Below are 18,084 nucleotides of genomic sequence, written 5' to 3'. Positions count from 1 at the left end.
GAATTTTAATCATAATAAGTTTGAAGAAATATTTCACAAATATTCTTTGTCGAAAAAACAGAAGCTGAAATGAAGAATTAAATTAAAACATATTTATTATTCTTTACAATAAAATAAAATAAAAATACTTGAACATTGATTTAAATTGTCAGGAAAGGAGAGGAAGGAATTTAAAAGGTATATGTTTTTTAAAATCCTAAAATCATTTTTAAGGTATTTTTTCTCTAAAATTGTCTTTCTGAAAGTTATAAGAAGCAAAGTAAAAAAATAAATGAATTTATTTAAACAAGTGAAGACCAAGTCTTTAAAATATTTTCTTGGATTTTCAAATTCTATTTGAGTTTTGTCTCTCTTAGAATTAAAAATGTCGAGCAAAGCGAGACCAGCTTGCTAGTAAATAAATAAAATTTTAAAAATTGAGGCAGCTCACTGGTAAGTGCTGCTATTTTGAGCTATTTTTAGAACAGGTCAGCGGGCTACTCATCTGGTCCTTACGAGCGACCTGGTGCCCGGGGGCACCGTGTTGGTGACCCCTGCTCTAACCACAAGGCCACTGAGCAGGTTAAAAAAGGTATTGCCTTAAATCCTGACGGAAATGTGGTTTTCTTGGCTTTTTCAGCCGTCAAGTGTGTAGTTCGAGCGAACCTGGCTTGGAACTCTACTTCCCATGGTGCTTTGCGGCCGCTCTGTTTCTGGGTGTCTAGCAACAGCTAACTAGCCCAGACAGCCGGCGGCATCATCATCAACAGCAGCGACGAGATCCCCGCAAAAAAATTACTCGCCGTCGGGTTTTCACAGTTGAGGGGGGGAAAAAAGAGTGGGGAGACAACTGCGAGCCCTGCGCAAAGATATGAGCGGCAGCGGGCGGCCCAGGACCAGCTCGTTTGCTGAGCCGCCAGGTGTTCCAGGAGCCGCCGCCGCGCCCGCCGGATCAGCCGCTGCCGTGGGGAGCAGCACAGGAAAGTCCGGGGTCGCGCAGGCCTCCGGGAGCAGCTTATCGGGATGCTCGAACCTCAAACTCGCAAGTATGAAATCATGTATTGTACATTAAATCTGCTCTTTTTAGTGTATTGGACTACAATAACTGCATTTTTTTACGTGTACGTCCACTAGTCGCCCCCTCGAAGACGGACTGTCCCTTTTTCGTCCCTCCTGCCAGCTAGCATGCTAACGTTAGCCACTTGCTCCGTACGGTCTTGGTCAGCTCACAGCGGGAGAAACAAGTCGACGTTCCTCTTATTTGATGTTTTTTTGTGTGTTCACGCTTGCCTGCTATCGGTGTTCAGCCGAATCAGTACAAATGTGACCAAAGCGAGACGGAGAGTCGCGGCTAGAATGGTCATTGTTCCTCGGAGGTACCCGCTCGCTGCCATCGTGATCGTCAGGTCGTGCTGGAAAGTTGTCCGCTCACAAGCTTCGTGGGTGGCTTTTGGGGGTTTTTAGCTGTCAGCCGGCGGGTTTCCACTTCGGACCTTGTATAAGTGTCTCTTCTGGATGTGATGGATGTCTTTTCAGGTATGAGGCAGCATTGGGATAGATTAGTTGCAGGGAGAATCATGTGCGTTTACAGCCCCCCCCCCCCCCCCTCACACTGTCCAGGGTGTGCTAACGTTTGTCATTTTTGGATCGGTTGAAGTTAAGTACCAATGATTGTCACACGCACACACACACACACACTAGGTGTGGTGAAATTAACCTCTGCATTTGACCCATCCCCTTGATCACCCCCTGGGAGATGAGGGGAGCAGTGGGCAGCAGCGGTGGCCGTGCCCAGGAATCATTTTTTGTGATTTAACCCCCAATTCCAACCCTTGATGCTGAGTACCATGCAGGGAGGTAATGGGTCCCATTTTTATAGTCACTGGTATGACTCGGCCCAAGGTTTGAACTCACTCAAGTACCAATGATTGTCACACACACACACTAGGTGTGTGAAATTTGTCTCTGCATTTGACCAATCCCCTTGTTCACCCCCTGGGAGGTGAGGGGAGCAGTGAGCAGCAGCGGTGGCCGCGCCTAGGAATAATTTTTGGTGATTTAACCCCCAATTCCAACCCTCGATGCTGAGTGCCAAACAGGGAGGAAATGGGTCCCATTTTTATAGTCTTTGGTATGACTCAGCATGGGGTTTGAACCCACTTCAGTACCAATGATTGTCACACACACACTAGGTGTGGTGATATTAACTTCTGCATTCGACCCATCCCCCTGTTCACCCCCTGGGAGGTGAGGGGAGCAATGAGCAGCAGCAGTGGCCGCGCCCAGGAATCCTTTTGGTGATTTGGTCCCATTTTTATAGTCACTGGTAAAGCTCGGTTGGTAGAGCGGCCGTGCCAGCAATTTGAGGGTTGCAGGTTCGATCCCCGCTTCTGCCATCCTAGTCACTGCCGTTGTGTCCTTGAACAAGACACTTTACCCACCTGCTACCAGTTCCACCCACACTGGTTTAAATGTAAAAAGTAGATATTGGGTTTCACTATGTAAAGCGCTTTGAGTCACTAGAGAAAAAGCGCTATATAAATATAAGTACCAATGATTGTCTCACACACGCGAGGTGTGGTGAAATTAACCTCTGCATTTGACCCATCCCCTTGATCACTCCCTGGGAGGTGAGGGGAGCAGTGAGCAGCAGCAGTGGCCGCGCCCAGGAATCCTTTTGGTGATTTAACCCCCAATTCCACCTCTTGATGCCGAGTGCCAAGCAGGGAGGTAATTGGTCCAATTTTTATAGTTTTTGGTATGACTCTGCCCGGGATTTGAACTCACTCAAGTACCAATGATTGTGTGGTGAAATTAACTTCTGCATTTGACCCATACCCTTGTTAACCCCCTGGGATGTGAGGAGAGCAGTGAGCAGCTGCGGTGGCTGCGCCTGGGAATCATTTTGGTGATTTAACCCTCAATTCCAATGGTAAATGGGTTGTACTTGTATGGCGCTTTTCTACCCCTTTTTAAGGAGCCCAAAGCGCTTTGACAGTATTTCCACATTCACACACTGATGGCAGGAGCTGTCATGCAAGACGCTCACCAGGACCCATCAGGAGCAAGGGTGAAGTGTCTTGCTCAAGGACACAACGGCTGTGATTATAATGGTAGAAGGTGGGGATTGAACCAATAACCCTCAGATTGCTGGCACAGCCACTCTACCAACTTCGCCACGCCGTCCCCATTCCAATCCTTGATGCTGAGTGCCAAGCATGGAGGTAATGGGTGCCATTTTTTAAGTCGTTGGTATGACTTGGCCGAGGGTTTGAACTCACTCAAGTACCAATGATTGTCACACACACACATGCTAGGTGTGGTGATATTAACCTCTGCATTTGACTCATCCCCTTGTTCACCCCCCTGGGAGATGAGGGGAGCAGTGAGCAGCAAAGGTGGCCGCGCCCTTGAATCATTTTTGGTGATTCAACCCCCAATTCCAACCCTCGATGCCGAGTGCCAAGCAGGGAGGTAATTGGTCCCATTTTTATAGTTTTTGGTATGACTCGGCCCGGGATTTGAACTCACTCAAGTACCAATGATTGCCACACACACACACACTAGGTGTGGCGAAATTAACTTCTGCATTCAACCCATCCCTTTGTTCACCCCCTGGGAGGTGAGGGGAGCAGTGAGCAGCAGCGGTGGCCGCGCCTGGGAATCCTTTTGGTAATTTAACCCCCAATTCCAGCCCTTGATGCTGAGTACCATCCAGGAAGGTAATGGATCCCATTTTTATAGTCACTGGTATAGCTCGGTTGGTAGAGCGGCCATGCCAGCAATTTGAGGGTTGCAGGTTCGATCCCCGCTTCAGCCATCCTAGTCACTGCCGTTGTGTCCTTGTGCAAGACACTTTACCCACCTGCTCCCAGTTCCACCCACACTAGTTTAAATGTAAAAATTAGATATTGGGTTTCACTATGTAAAGCGCTTCGAGTCACTAGAGAAAAAGCGCTATATAAATATAAGTACCAAGTACCAATGATTGTCACACACACGCTAGGTGTGGTGAAATTAACCTCTGCATTTGACCCACCCCCTTGTTCACCCCTGAGAGGTGAGGGGAGCAGTGAGCAGCAGCGGTGGCCGCGCCCAGGAATAATTTTGGTGATCCAACCCCCAATTCCAACCCTCGATGCTGAGTGCCAAACATGGAGGTAATGGGTCCCATTTTTATAGTTTTTGATATGACTCGGCCCAGGATTTGAACTCACTCAAGTACCAATGATTGTCACACACACGCACGATATAGGTGTGGTGAATTTAACCTCTGCATTTGACTCATCCCCTTATTCACTCCCCTGGGAGGTGAGAGGAGCAGTGAGCAGCAGCGGTGGCCGCGCCCGGGAATCATTTTGGTGATTTAACCCCCAATTCCAACCCTCGATGCTGAGTGCCAAGCAGGGAGGAAATGGGTCCCATTTTTATAGTTTTTGGTATAACTCAGCCGGGGTTTTAACTCACGACCTCCCAGTCTCAGGGCGGACACTCTGAGCACTTCATCCCTTGTCCCTTCCTGTGTCCAGGGTGTGCTCTTGGATCGGTTAAAAGAGACTCAAGTCCGTTTTTTGCGCTAATACGACTTGATTGTTTAAATGTGAACGCCATACAAGTGGATTTTAGTCCTGCGTGAGGCCATTGTAGATTAGGGGTGGGCAATACAGCCTCGAATTTGTATCGCGATATACCGTGCAGCCTGCTGCGATATCAACGTGTGTCACCTTTCGGTATGTGTAACGATAAAAGGTAACGGTGATAACACTCCAGATGGTTTATATTACTGTTTAAACTAAAAAAAATTGAGATACCAAGATTGATAACTGCACTTTGCCAAAATACGAAAACGATTGACGCCTTGAAACAAACAGAAAACATGAAAAATGGTAACTTTTATAACAGTTTATTCATTTTAGTTACCGTATTTTTCGGATTATAAGTCGCTCCGGAGTATACGTCGCACGGGCCGAAAATGCATAATAAAGAAGGAAAAAAACATATATACGTCACACTGGAGTGTAAATCGCATTTTTGGGGGAAATGTATTTGATAAAACCCAACACCAAGAATAGACATTTGAAAGGCAATTCAAAATAAATGAAGAATAGTGAACAACAGGCTGAATAAGTGTACGTTATATGAGGCATAAATAACCAACTGAGAAGGTGCCTGGTATGTTAACCTAACATATTATGGTAAGAGTCATTCAAATAACTATAACATATAGAAAATGCCATAAGTTTACCAAACAATCCGTCACTCTTAATCGCTAAATCCAATAAAATCTTTTAGTCTAGTCTCTTACATGAATGAGCAAAATAATATTATTTGATATTTTATGGTAATGTGTTAATAATTTCACACATAAGTCGCTCCTAAGTATAAGTCGCACCCCCCGGCCAAACTATGAAAAAAACGGCGACTTATAGGCCCAAAAATACGGTACAAATTTGTATCAGTTACAGGAGCATTATCGGTAACAAAAAGGACAAAATATTTTTTTAGAATAAAATACATAGTTTTAAGACAGTGGTTCTTAACCTGGGTTCGATTAAACCCAAGTGATTCGGTGAGTCGGCGTCAGGCATCCGCCGCCGAGGTCAAGACACACCCGACTCATCGTGTAAATAAAAACTTCTCCCTATCGGCATATCATGCATACGACAACAGCAGAAGTCACACCGATTTTCAGGTGTGTGATTAGTTGTGAGTTCATGCACTGTGTTGGTTTTGTTCTTGAACAAGGTGATGTTCATGCATGGATCATTTCACAAGTGAAAAAATACATAAGTGTCTTGAATTTGAAAATGTATTTTTTTTTTCCACTAAAGAAGGGTTTGGTGAATGTGTAAATGTGAATGTTGGGTACCTCCAACAAGGTTAAGAACCACTGATGCAAGATCTGTAGTATCGACCATATACTGATACTATACATGGTATCCTTACTGTCTATCTGTATCGACCCGCCCACCTTTTTTTACATTTTAAAGGCTCTGTCTGGCAGTTACCATATCATGCCACTGTGTAGTGTAGAATGTTTAATAGGGGTGTAACGGTACATGTATTTGTATTGAACCGTTTAGGTACGGGGGGTTCGGTTCGGAGGTGTACCGGACGAGTTTCCACACGGACATATTAAGTGTAAACAATGATACGATAGACTGACCATACCTCCTCTTTTCACCGGACATGCCCTCTTTTGCAGGGCTGTCCGGGCGGAGTTTCTTAAATGCCTCAAATGTCCGGCATTTTGAGTTAGGGTAGCGTGTATTTTCAATGTACGTTCAGGGTTAAGAAGGGGTTAAAAACAAAACAAATTGTGCACGCAGCAACATTCGTGAGGGAGGGGCAGAGACAGAGAGAGTTATGATAAACGCGCATGCGTCGCCAGGCTCTGCTTTTTGTCCATGGATTTATCAGATTTAATTTTTTATTATCTAAAGCATGGGTGTCAAAAGTGTGCCCCGGAAGCCATTAGCAGTCCACAGCTAATGTTTTAGAGGGCCACGGCACATTCTAAAAATAGTATTAAAATAAACAAAAACATAACAAAAGTGACATCAAAAAGTTTAAAGGTTAAGTGTAATTTAGAAAAAGTTGCAACGTTGACTAATAAAACAAAGCGTTTTTTTTTCTTTCAAACTGTCATTGCTCAAAACATAATATTGAATCAAAATCAATTTTATTATGAATTATTGACCTATCCAAGGTTCCGATTACTCCACATCAGATATTACACTAGGAAAAATATTTTTGGTGAAAGATTTTACAAATTTGGTAAATAAATAACCAAAAAATGTATATTTTGTTGTTTTCTTACTGTACCTAAAATCAGAGGTGGGTAGTAACGCGCTACATTTACTCCGTTACATTTACTTGAGTAACTTTTGGGATAAATTGTACTTCTACGAGTAGTTTTTATGCAAAATACTTTTACTTTTACTTGAGTATATTTATAGAGAAGAAACGCTACTTTTACCCCGTTCCATTTATCTACATTCAGCTCGCTACTCGCTACTTTTTTTATCGATCTATTAATGTTTGTTTTGGTTAATGACAGAGCTTCAAAGTAGAATCTACGCATGCCTGCGTTTCACCAATCACATGCAGTCATTGGTGACGTTGGACCAATCAAACAGAGCCAGGCGGTCACATGACCCGATTTAAACAAGTTGAAAAACGTATTCGGGTGTTACCATTTAGTTGTCAATTGTACGGAATATGTACTGTACTGTGCAATCTACTAATAAAAGTTTCAATCAATCAATCAAAAGTGTAAAGGAAAAAAGACACTTTTTTTATTTCAACCGTACTTCCCGTCAAAAGCCTAAAGACTGATCGCACAGTTCCTGTCTTCACAACAAAAGTGCCGCTCCATCGCGCCTGCGCTAACAAAATAAGAGTCTCCGAAAGCCGGCGCAATCAAGCTAGCAAGCTACGGAGTTTGCCGCCAATGTATTTTTTGTAAAGTGTATAATTTTGTTGTTCTTTGAACCTGTTCATTGCAATAATGACAATAAAACTCTATTCTATTCTAAAAACGAATATGGAAGCTGGACAAATAAGATGCCAAAAACCAACGATTTTCAAGGAGGAACTTTTTTTCTCCTCCATTTGAAAAAGTGGACGCCTGATTCCAAGCATTGCAAGTCATCAGAATCAGGTAATACACCAACTTAATTTCTTGTCTTCATTAAAGATTGGAATCTACTTGTTAAACATGCATGTATATTCATTAAAACACCTTCAATATGTGAACAAAAACGGCAAAATAAATAAATATAAATTATATACTGTATATATAAATGTATGTGTGTATATATATATATATATATATATATATATATATATATATATATATATATATATATATATATATATATGTGTGTGTGTGTATACATGATATGTGTGTGTATAAATGATATGTGTGTGTATGTATATATGAGGTAGATCACCTCGACTTGGTCATTTACTAAGTAATTGATAAACGTTGAAAAACTTATTGGGGTGTTACCATTTAGTGGTCAATTGTACCGAATATGTACTGTACTGTGCAATCTACTAATAAAAGTTTCAATCAATCAATCAATCAAATCAATGAATGCCTACTGAGGTTATGGTGCTGTTAAGTTATTGTGGCTCAATGTGCCATTTTTTAATTTTATTTTAATGTACTATTATTTAATATATATTATTGTTTTAGTTGCTTAAGAAATATTCCTGGCTCTGAATTTGGTCATTGCTATTTTTATGTTTTTGTACTTTATTTGTTGCCGTAACCAAGTTACTCATGAGTTACTCAGTACTTGAGTAGTTTTTTCACAACATACTTTTTACTTTTACTCAAGTAAATATTTGGGTGACTACTCTTTACTTTTACTTGAGTAATAAATCTCTAAAGTAACAGTACTCTTACTTGAGTACAATTTCTGGTTACTCTACCCACCTCTGCCTAAAATGAACCGAACCTTGACCTCTAAACCGAGCTACGTACCGTACAGAACCGACATTTTTGTGTACCGTTACACCCCTAACGTTTAATTGATACTTCTAAGAAGTCTGTTTGCCACCATGGAGTTCAGGATTTCTGACTTAGAAATGGCTTTGCACTGTGGAGGAAGGTTAGCCGCAATCAGGCTAGCAAGGGCGATACAGTGCATTGAAGATGTGTTGGTTTGCTTTCAGCTGTCAAATTAGAATGCCGTATTTTTCGGACTATAAGGTGCACTTAAAATCCTTTCATAAAATCGACAGTGTGTGGAATCTGCTTGTGCTTACCGACCTTGAATCAGTTTTATTTGGAAAATGGTTTAATGACCAGTAGATGGCAGTCACACAAGAGATATGTGTAGACTGCAATATGACGCCAGCAAACAACTATAAATGTTTCATTGAGAATATAGAACATTACACACGGCACTCAAATCTGTCAAAATGTTTTAGTACGACTTCGGTAAGGTATGGAGCCGCACCGCTTGATGGATTGTCGGAGCATTACAGCTACCATAGTCAGATGTACTGTGCTTCAACATAGGAGTATTATTATGGTGTGAGTATAAGGACATCAAAAGGCACCTATTAGCAGACATATTATCTGGTGTTTTGTTTTGCAATGTTGTGCAAAACCAGTTTTTCTGGTACCTCTCTGAGCTGCAACCTTATCGTGGTAGAGGAGTTTGCGTGTCCCAATGATCCTAGGAGCTATGTTGTCCTGGGGCATAAAGCCCCCTGGTAGGGTCTCCCAAGGCAAACAGGTTCTAGGTGAGGGATCAGACAAAGAGCAGCTCGAAGACCTTTATGAAGATGAAAAACCATGGACCCAGATTTCCCTCGCCCGGACGCGGGTCACCGGGGCACCCCTCTGGAGCCAGGCCCGGAGATGGGGCACGATGGCGAGCGCCTGGTGGCCGGGCCTGTTCCCATGGGGCCCGGCCGGGCACAGCCCGAAGAGGCAACGTGGGTCACCCCTCCAATGGGCTCACCACCCATAGCAGGGGCCATAGAGGTCGGGTGCATTGTGAGCTGGGCGACAGCCGAAGGCAGGGCACTTGGCGGTCCGATCCTCGGCTACAGAAGCTAGCTCTTGGGACGTGGAACGTCACGTCACTGGGGGGGAAAGAGCCTGAGCTAGTGCGCGAAGTCGAGAAATTCCGGCTGGATATAGTCGGACTCACTTCGACGCACAGCAAGGGCTCTGGAACCACTTCTCTCGAGAGGGATTGGACCCTCTTCCACTCTGGCGTTGCCGGCAGTGAGAGGCGACGGGCTGGGATGGCAATTCTTGTTTCCCCCCGGCTCAAAGCCTGTACGTTGGAGTTCAACCCGGTGGACGAAAGGGTAGCCTCCCTCCGCCTTCGGGTGGGGGGACGGGTCCTGACTGTTGTTTGTGCTTATGCACCAAACAGCAGTTCAGAGTACCCACCCTTTTTGGGAACACTCGAGGGAGTACTGGAAAGTGCTCCCCCGGGTGATTCCCTTGTCCTACTGGGAGACTTCAACGCTCACGTTGGCAACGACAGTGAAACCTGGAGAGGCGTGATTGGGAAGAATGGCCGCCCGGATCTGAACCCGAGTGGTGTTTTGTTATTGGACTTTTGTGCTCGTCACAGTTTGTCCATAACAAACACCATGTTCAAACATAAGGGTGTCCATATGTGCACTTGGCACCAGGACACCCTAGGCCGCAGTTCCATGATCGACTTTGTAGTTGTGTCATCGGATTTGCGGCCTCATGTTTTGGACACTCGGGTGAAGAGAGGGGCGGAGCTTTCTACCGATCACCACCTGGTGGTGAGTTGGCTGCGATGGTGGGGGAGGATGCCGGACAGACCTGGGAGGCCCAAACGCATTGTGAGGTTCTGCTGGGAACGTCTGGCAGAGTCTCCTGTCAGACAAAGTTTCAATTCCCACCTCCGGAAGAACTTTGAACATGTCACGAGCGAGGTGCTGGACATTGAGTCCGAGTGGACCATGTTCCGCACCTCTATTGTCGAGGCGGCAGATCGGAGCTGTGGCCGCAAGGTAGTTGGTGCCTGTCGGGGCGGAAATCCTAAAACCCCTTGGTGGACACCAGCGGTGAGGGATACCGTCAAGCTGAAGAAGGAGTCCTATCGGGTCCTTTTGGCTCATAGGACTCCGGAGGCAGTGGACAGGTACCGACAGGCCAAGCGGTGTGCAGCTTCAGCGGTTGCGGAGGCAAAAACTCGGACATGGGAAGAGTTCGGGGAAGCCATGGAAAACGACTTCCGGGCGGCTTCGAAGCGATTCTGGACCACCGTCCGCCGCCTCAGGAAGGGGAAGCAGTGCACTATCAACACCGTGTATGGTGCGGATGGTGTTCTGCTGACCTCGACTGCGGATGTTGTGGATAGGTGGAAGGAATACTTCGAAGACCTCCTCAATCCCACCAACACGTCTTCCTATGAGGAAGCAGTGCCTGGGGAATCTGTGGTGGACTCTCCTATTTCTGGGGCTGAGGTCGCTGAGGTAGTTAAAAAGCTCCTCGGTGGCAAGGCCCCAGGGGTGGACGAGATCCGCCCGGAGTTCCTTAAGGCTCTGGATGCTGTGGGGCTGTCTTGGTTGACAAGACTTTGCAGCATCGCGTGGACATCGGGGGCGGTACCTCTGGATTGGCAGACCGGGGTGGTGGTTCCTCTCTTTAAGAAGGGGGACCGGAGGGTGTGTTCCAACTATCGTGGGATCACACTCCTCAGCCTTCCCGGTAAGGTTTATTCAGGTGTACTGGAGAGGAGGCTACGTCGGATAGTCGAACCTCGGATTCAGGAGGAACAGTGTGGTTTTCGTCCTGGTCATGGAACTGTGGACCAGCTCTATACTCTCGGCAGGGTTCTTGAGGGTGCATGGGAGTTTGCCCAACCAGTCTACATGTGCTTTGTGGACTTGGAGAAGGCATTCGACCGTGTCCCTCGGGAAGTCCTGTGGGGAGTGCTCAGAGAGTATGGGGTATCGGACTGTCTTATTGTGGCGGTCCGTTCCCTGTACGATCAGTGCCAGAGCTTGGTTCGCATTGCCGGCAGTAAGTCGAACACATTTCCAGTGAGGGTTGGACTCCGCCAAGGCTGTCCTTTGTCACCGATTCTGTTCATAACTTTTATGGACAGAATTTCTAGGCGCAGACAAGGCGTTGAGGGGTTCCGGTTTGGTACCCGCAGGATTAGGTCTCTGCTTTTTGCAGATGATGTGGTCCTGATGGCTTCATCTGACCGGGATCTTCAGCTCTCGCTGGATGGGTTCGCAGCCGAGTGTGAAGCGACCGGAATGAGAATCAGCACCTCCAAGTCAGAGTCCATGGTTCTCGCCCGGAAAAGGGTGGAGTGCCATCTCCGGGTTGGGGAGGAGACCCTGCCCCAAGTGGAGGAGTTCAAGTACCTAGGAGTCTTGTTCACGAGTGAGGGAAGAGTGGATCGTGAGATCGACAGGCGGATCGGTGCCGCGTCTTCAGTAATGCGGACGTTGTACCGATCCGTTGTGGTGAAGAAGGAGCTGAGCCGGAAGGCAAAGCTCTCAATTTACCGGTCGATCTACGTTCCCATCCTCACCTATGGTCATGAGCTTTGGGTCATGACCGAAAGGATAAGATCACGGGTACAAGCGGCCGAAATGAGTTTCCTCCGCCGTGTGGCGGGGCTCTCCCTTAGAGATAGGGTGAGAAGCTCTGCCATCCGGGAGGAACTCAAAGTAAAGCCGCTGCTCTTTCACATCGAGAGGAGCCAGATGAGGTGGTTTGGGCATCTGGACAGGATGCCACCCGAACGCCTCCCTAGGGAGGTGTTTAGGGCACGTCCAACCGGTAGGAGGCCACGGGGAAGACCCAGGACACGTTGGGAAGACTATGTCTCCCGGCTGGCCTGGGAACGCCTCGGGATCCCCCGGGAAGAGCTAGACGAAGTGGCTGGGGAGTGGGAAGTCTGGGTTTCCCTGCTTAGGCTGTTGCCCCTGCGACCCGACTTCGGATAAGCGGAAAATGATGGATGGATGGATGTGTATTTGGGATCTGCATAAGTACTGAAAATGTCCGCACATCTCTGGCAAACATTCCACCATAGAAAGAGAAGTCCTAAGAGCGCACGTGACCTGGAAGATGTGATGTTGTTTTGGACAATGTGCAAATCAAGGTGTGACTTTGTGCGTCTGATTATTGGTGGACATGATATGGTTCCCTGAAAAAAAATACATGAACATTCACCAGATTGGACATAGGTGACCACTCGGAAGCGTTTTCTGTATTTTTGCTCCAGGACTACACCCTTAGAAATGTTGCGTTGACACAACAACCCCCCGTTTAGCGTCGGAAGATATCTCTTGAGCAAAATGTCCAAGGAGTTCCAGGAAGTAAGGTGTTGTAAGCGTGGCATTTCACGTGTGAAAGTGACCTCTGTGGGTCAGCCGCACGCTCGGAGGAATTATTTTTGCTAAGTGCAAACCTAAACATGACCCCTGGATGTGAGCGGCCCCTCAGCTGGCATGTCAGGGAGGTACTAATTTAAACACGTTTGTTATTGTGGTTGCTAAGAGCTATATCCAATATTCTGAGCCTCTCGTGTAGTTAAGTAATCCAACAGCTGTCAGCGAGACACACTTTAATAACTAAGTAATACTGTTAGTCATTAAAAACTGAACCTTGTCTTGGTGACGGCAGAATTGGATCGCATTAGGTGTACCTAATGCTGACAGTGGGGTTCTCCGGGTTTCCCATACATTTATTTGTTAATGGCAGAATAAGTGTGGAGCGCCACAAATAGATGTGGCGCTACCTTTCACACCCTCGCTCATGAACACAGTTTTCCACAGAGAGTGTGTGTGGTTTATGAAAAACACAACCGTTACAGTGTTTTTCCGAGTTTGCCAATATATTTGTGGCGATTGGAGCGTGGCTACAGGGGAGGTCGATTTTAATTGGTGAAGATGCATTATTTTCTTTAAAAAGGCTGAAAACAAATGTACTGTGTTTTTCGGATTATAAATCGCTCCGGAGTATACGTCGCACCAGCCAAAAATGCTTAATAAAGAGTGATAAAAAGATATACCGTATTTCCTTGAATTGCTGCCAGGGCGCTAATTAATTTAAAACCTCTTCTCACTCCGGCGCTTACCAAAGGCATGCGGTAAAGGCAACCATGCGCTAATTATTTTAAAACCTCTTTACACTCCGGCACTTACCAAAGGCATGTGGCAAAGGCAACCATGCGCTAATTATTTTAAAACCTCTTTACACTCCGGCACTTAGCAAAGGCATGCGGTAAATTTAGGCCTCCGCTTAAAAATTTGAGTGTGATGTAAGGATACCATCATGAAAAGCACATTTAATAAAAAAAACGTTATTATGGTCTTACCTTTACTTATAAATGAAGTCCATGCGCAGCTCCTTCTGATCAAAAGCTTTGATAACTTGTTTATAGAAGTCTTCCTTATCTTTCTTCAGTTTTAAAAGTCTCTCTGTCTCGATGGAGATCTTCCTTTATTACCTCCTGCTTCGATTGAAAGTCCAGTTTAGAAAACTGTTTTATTTTAGATATGTAATCCTCCATGTTAAAAGTGCAAGCGAGAGGAAAAAATTATCACACGCTGCTCACTCTTGCTGCTTGTTGTCAGTTCTTCTGCAGCCGAGTAGTCGCAAGAAGGATCACTAGCGCGCTCTACCACCAGGAGGCAGGTGTCATTCAATGACTCATATTTGACACACGCAGCTACGGTATATTGATAAAACATCGCTGCTTACTGTTCTTTTTAGCATATTAAATAGCTTGGACCTTAAATCCTACTGAATAGCTCTTAATAAACATAATATTTTGCAAAACGAGTTTGACCCGGCAGTAATTCTAGGCAGGCGCATACTATATACCCGGCGGCAATTCAAAGAAATATGGTATAGGTCGCACTGGAGTATAAGTCGCATTTTTGGGGGAAATGTATTTGATAAAATCCAACACCAAGAATAGACATTTGAAAGGCAATTTAAAATAAATAAAGAATAGTGAAAAACAGGCTGAATAAGTGTACGTTATATGAGGCATAAATAACCAACTGAGAAGGTGCCTGAGATGTTAACGTAACATCCATCCATCCATTTTCTACCGCTTATTCCCTTTCGGGGTCGCGGGGGGCGCTGGCGCTTATCTCAGCTACAATCGGGCGGAAGGCAGGGTACACCCTGGACAAGTCGCCTTCTCATCGCAGGGCCAACACAGATAGACAGACAACATTCACACTCACATTCACACACTGGGGACCATTTAGTGTTGCCAAATAACCTATTCCCAGGTGCATGTCTTTGGAAGTGGGAGGAAGCCGAAGTACCCGGAGGGAACCCACGCATTCACGGGGAGAACATGCAGGAACTTCGTATTGTGAGGCAGACGCACTAACCCCTCTTCCACCGTGAAGCCCGTTAACGTAACATATTATGGTAAGAGTCATTCAAATAACTATAACACATAGAACATGCTATACGTTTACCAAACAATCTCTCACTCCTAATCGATAAATTCGATGAAATCTTCTTCCTCGATGTCGCTTCTAATCAACTCTGCCAACTCCAAAGGTATGCGCCGCTTCGTCTTGTCGTTTTCTGCTGCATATTTCACTACGTCCAGCTTGTAATCTGCAGTACATGATTTCCTTTTCGGTGCCATTTTTGTTCAGCCCTTCTCAGTTTTTATAAGTTACCGCCAAAGTTGAAATGATCCATTTCAATATCTACGGCAGTATCATATAGCATATAGCAGTTAGCATTCCATGACCCACAATGCACTTCTGCCATGACCCTACACCGCCAAATTCTTATTGGTTGACGTGTGTGTGACGATTGCTGACGTGTGTGTGACGATTGCTGACATTTTCTTCGTCTCTTCCGCGAATGAGATGAATAATATTATTTGATATTTTACGATAATGTGTTAATAATTTCACACATAAGTCGCTCTGGAGTATATGTCGCACCCCTGGCCAAACTATGAAAAAAAACTGCGACTTATAGTCCGAAAAATACGGTACATACAGTACAGTACAGGCCAAAAGTTTGGACACGCCTTCTCATTTCAATGTATTTTCTTTATTTTCATGACTATTTACTTTGTAGATTGTCACTGAAAGCATCAAAACTATGACACCTGTGAAGTGAAAACCTTTTCAGGTGACTACCTCTTGAAGGTCATCGAGAGAATGCCAAGAGTGTGCAAAGCAGTAATCAGAGCTAAGGGTGGCTAATTTGAAGAAACTAGACTATAAAACATGTTTTCAGTTATTTCACCTGTTTTTGTGAAGTATGTAACTCCACATGTGTTCATTTCATTCATAGTTTTGATGCCTTCAGTGACAATCTACAATGTAAATAGTCATTAAAATAAAGCAAAAACATTGAATGTGAAAGTGTGTCCAAACTTTTGACCTGTTCTGTACATATAAAACAAATCCGTGTTATTAATAATTAGTATTAATATTTAGTTTTTTACACTGTTTATCGTATATTTTAGTTGTTGCTTACTAAATTGTACAAATTTAACATTGTCCACACACCATTTAGTGGTCACTTGTACGGAATTAGTACTGAACTGTGCAATCTACTAATAAAAGTCTCAATCAATCTACTAATAAAAGTTTCAATCAATCAATCAAAAACCAGTATCGTCTTCCGGTCTTTCAAGTGGGTCGTCTACAGGATTGTAGAAGTCTCCATAGCAACACGGAAAAACGGAATGAAAGTTAAAAAAAATGCTCTGGCAGTGTTTTGTATTTCAAGATCACTCATTTTTGCTATCAATCAGAAAGGGATTCAACCCCAGACAGATCATCCAATCGTCATGCGGAATCCTGGCATCCTGGCCATTCACTTCCAAAGACACTCGGCGTCCGTGGGCGGAACCAAATGACTGTCAAGTTTGGCTGCAGTGGAACAACACACTCCATGCCAAAACAATAGATCAGGGGTGCCCATTACGTTGACCGCGAGCTACCGGTCGATGGCGGAGGGTGTGTCAGTCGACTGCCAGCCAGGCATAAAAAAAATAGACCTAAAAGTGAGCGACAGGCCTGAGGCGCGAAGCAGGGCTGGGCGCGTGCCATTGCGGGAGAAGCAGACGCCCAAGTCAAGGTGTGTGTGATGCCGTCGTGCGGTTGGTGCTTCAGACTTAACACTGACACCGGCGTTCCGGGCAACTTCCACATCACAGAAAATGCTGTCTCCGCTCCAGACAATCATATACGTCTTGTTTGTACATCATTGCAACCCCCTGTTTCAGAAGTGCTGTTTCTGTCATCAACGGTAGCCGAATTTGCTAGCTGTGTAAAACAAATCATGAAATATGGGCTTACAGATACTGTAATATGATTGTTCATACTTTAGAGCAGGGGTCGGGAACCTTTTTGGCTGAGAGAGCCAAAAATCCAAATATTTTAAAATGTATTTCCGTAAGAGCCATATAATATTTTTTTTAACACTGAACACAACTAAACACGTGCATTTTTAAGTAAGACCAACATTTCTAAAGTCTAATAGGTCTCTTATTCTTTGTAATAACATTGTTATTCTGAAGCTAACTATGGAGGGGGCGTGGCCCGCCGGCCTGCAGCGAACTGGGGTGTTCCAGGACCGGCCTCGAAATCAGCAAGAGCTGCGTAGATGGCCCACCTGAGCCTTGTTATCTAATCACCTGTCGCTCCGTTATAAGCAGCAGCCAGGAGGAGAGACAGGGTTGGGGCTGGAGCCAGAGCGCGAGCGAGAACGAAAGAGAAAAATACAATTGCTGGAAAGCAACTGAGAGACTTATTGAAAAATAAAACAATATTGTAACCCTGAAACGGGCTCTCATGTCGGTGCTTGGTGGTCTGAAGAACCCCCAGGAGGACAAGCCCCACAGTAACCAATAATAAATAAATAACTTCTTAACGCAACTTCTTGAACAGGTGAGGTAGTAAACGGATGGATGGACTAAAAATGCATGAGAATGTTTTATGCTTTGAACATTATTTTTTAACACTTATTACAAGTGGAATTATTCATTACTTATCATGTTAAGCAATGTCAGCTCAGATTTATCCGAGAGCCAGATGCAGTCATCAAAAGAGCCACATCCGGCTCGCGAGCCATAGGTTCTCTACCCCTGCTTTAGAGCAAGAGTACAATGCTGTGGAACATTTTACAGAAAGTTTTCTTACTTGGAAAATCATTTCAACGTGGAAGAAATTTTCCAGGAGCATTTTTGTAAAAAAAAATAAAATATTTTGTGCAAAGGTTGCAATCTGGAGGAACATTTCCAAGAATTTTCCAGGAGTATTTTTGTTTAAAAAATATCTTGTTTTAACAAGGGTTTCAAGGGTTGCAATCTGAAGGAACATTTCCAAGAATTTCCCAGAAGTATTTTTGTAAAAAAAATATATTGTTTTAGCAAGGGTTGCAATCTGGAGGAACATTTCCAAGAATTTTCCAGGAGTATTTTTGTTAAAAAATATCTTGTTTTGTCAGGGGTTGCAATCTGGAAGAACATTTCCAATAATTTTGCAGGAGTATTTTTGTAAAAAAAATATCTTGTTTTAGCAAGGGTTGCAATGTGGAGGAAAATTTTCCAAGAATTTTCCAGGAGTATTTTT

General features: G+C 44.5%; 1 protein-coding gene across 2 annotated transcripts in view; it reads left to right on the top strand.

Annotated features, from left to right (window-relative positions):
* The first annotated feature begins 653 nt into the window (after window positions 1–653).
* The window catches only part of LOC133551029 (glycogen synthase kinase-3 beta-like), a 40,861-nt gene continuing 23,430 nt past the window's right edge, over window positions 654–18,084 (top strand). The window contains exon 1 of one of the 2 annotated variants that reach the window (XM_061897290.1): window positions 654–1,025. In XM_061897290.1, coding sequence (XP_061753274.1) covers window positions 851–1,025 — 175 coding nt within the window. In that variant the 5' untranslated portion in view covers window positions 654–850. Of the gene's footprint in view, window positions 1,026–4,102; window positions 4,140–18,084 lie in introns of those variants that run through there. The other variant, XM_061897292.1, reaches the window with a different exon arrangement.

Source organism: Nerophis ophidion, linkage group LG04 (assembly GCF_033978795.1).
Source record: "Nerophis ophidion isolate RoL-2023_Sa linkage group LG04, RoL_Noph_v1.0, whole genome shotgun sequence".
Classification (NCBI taxonomy): domain Eukaryota; kingdom Metazoa; phylum Chordata; class Actinopteri; order Syngnathiformes; family Syngnathidae; genus Nerophis; species Nerophis ophidion.
The sequence above is the reverse complement of the archived record's forward strand: the minus strand, read 5'-3'. Positions and strand labels throughout refer to the sequence as shown.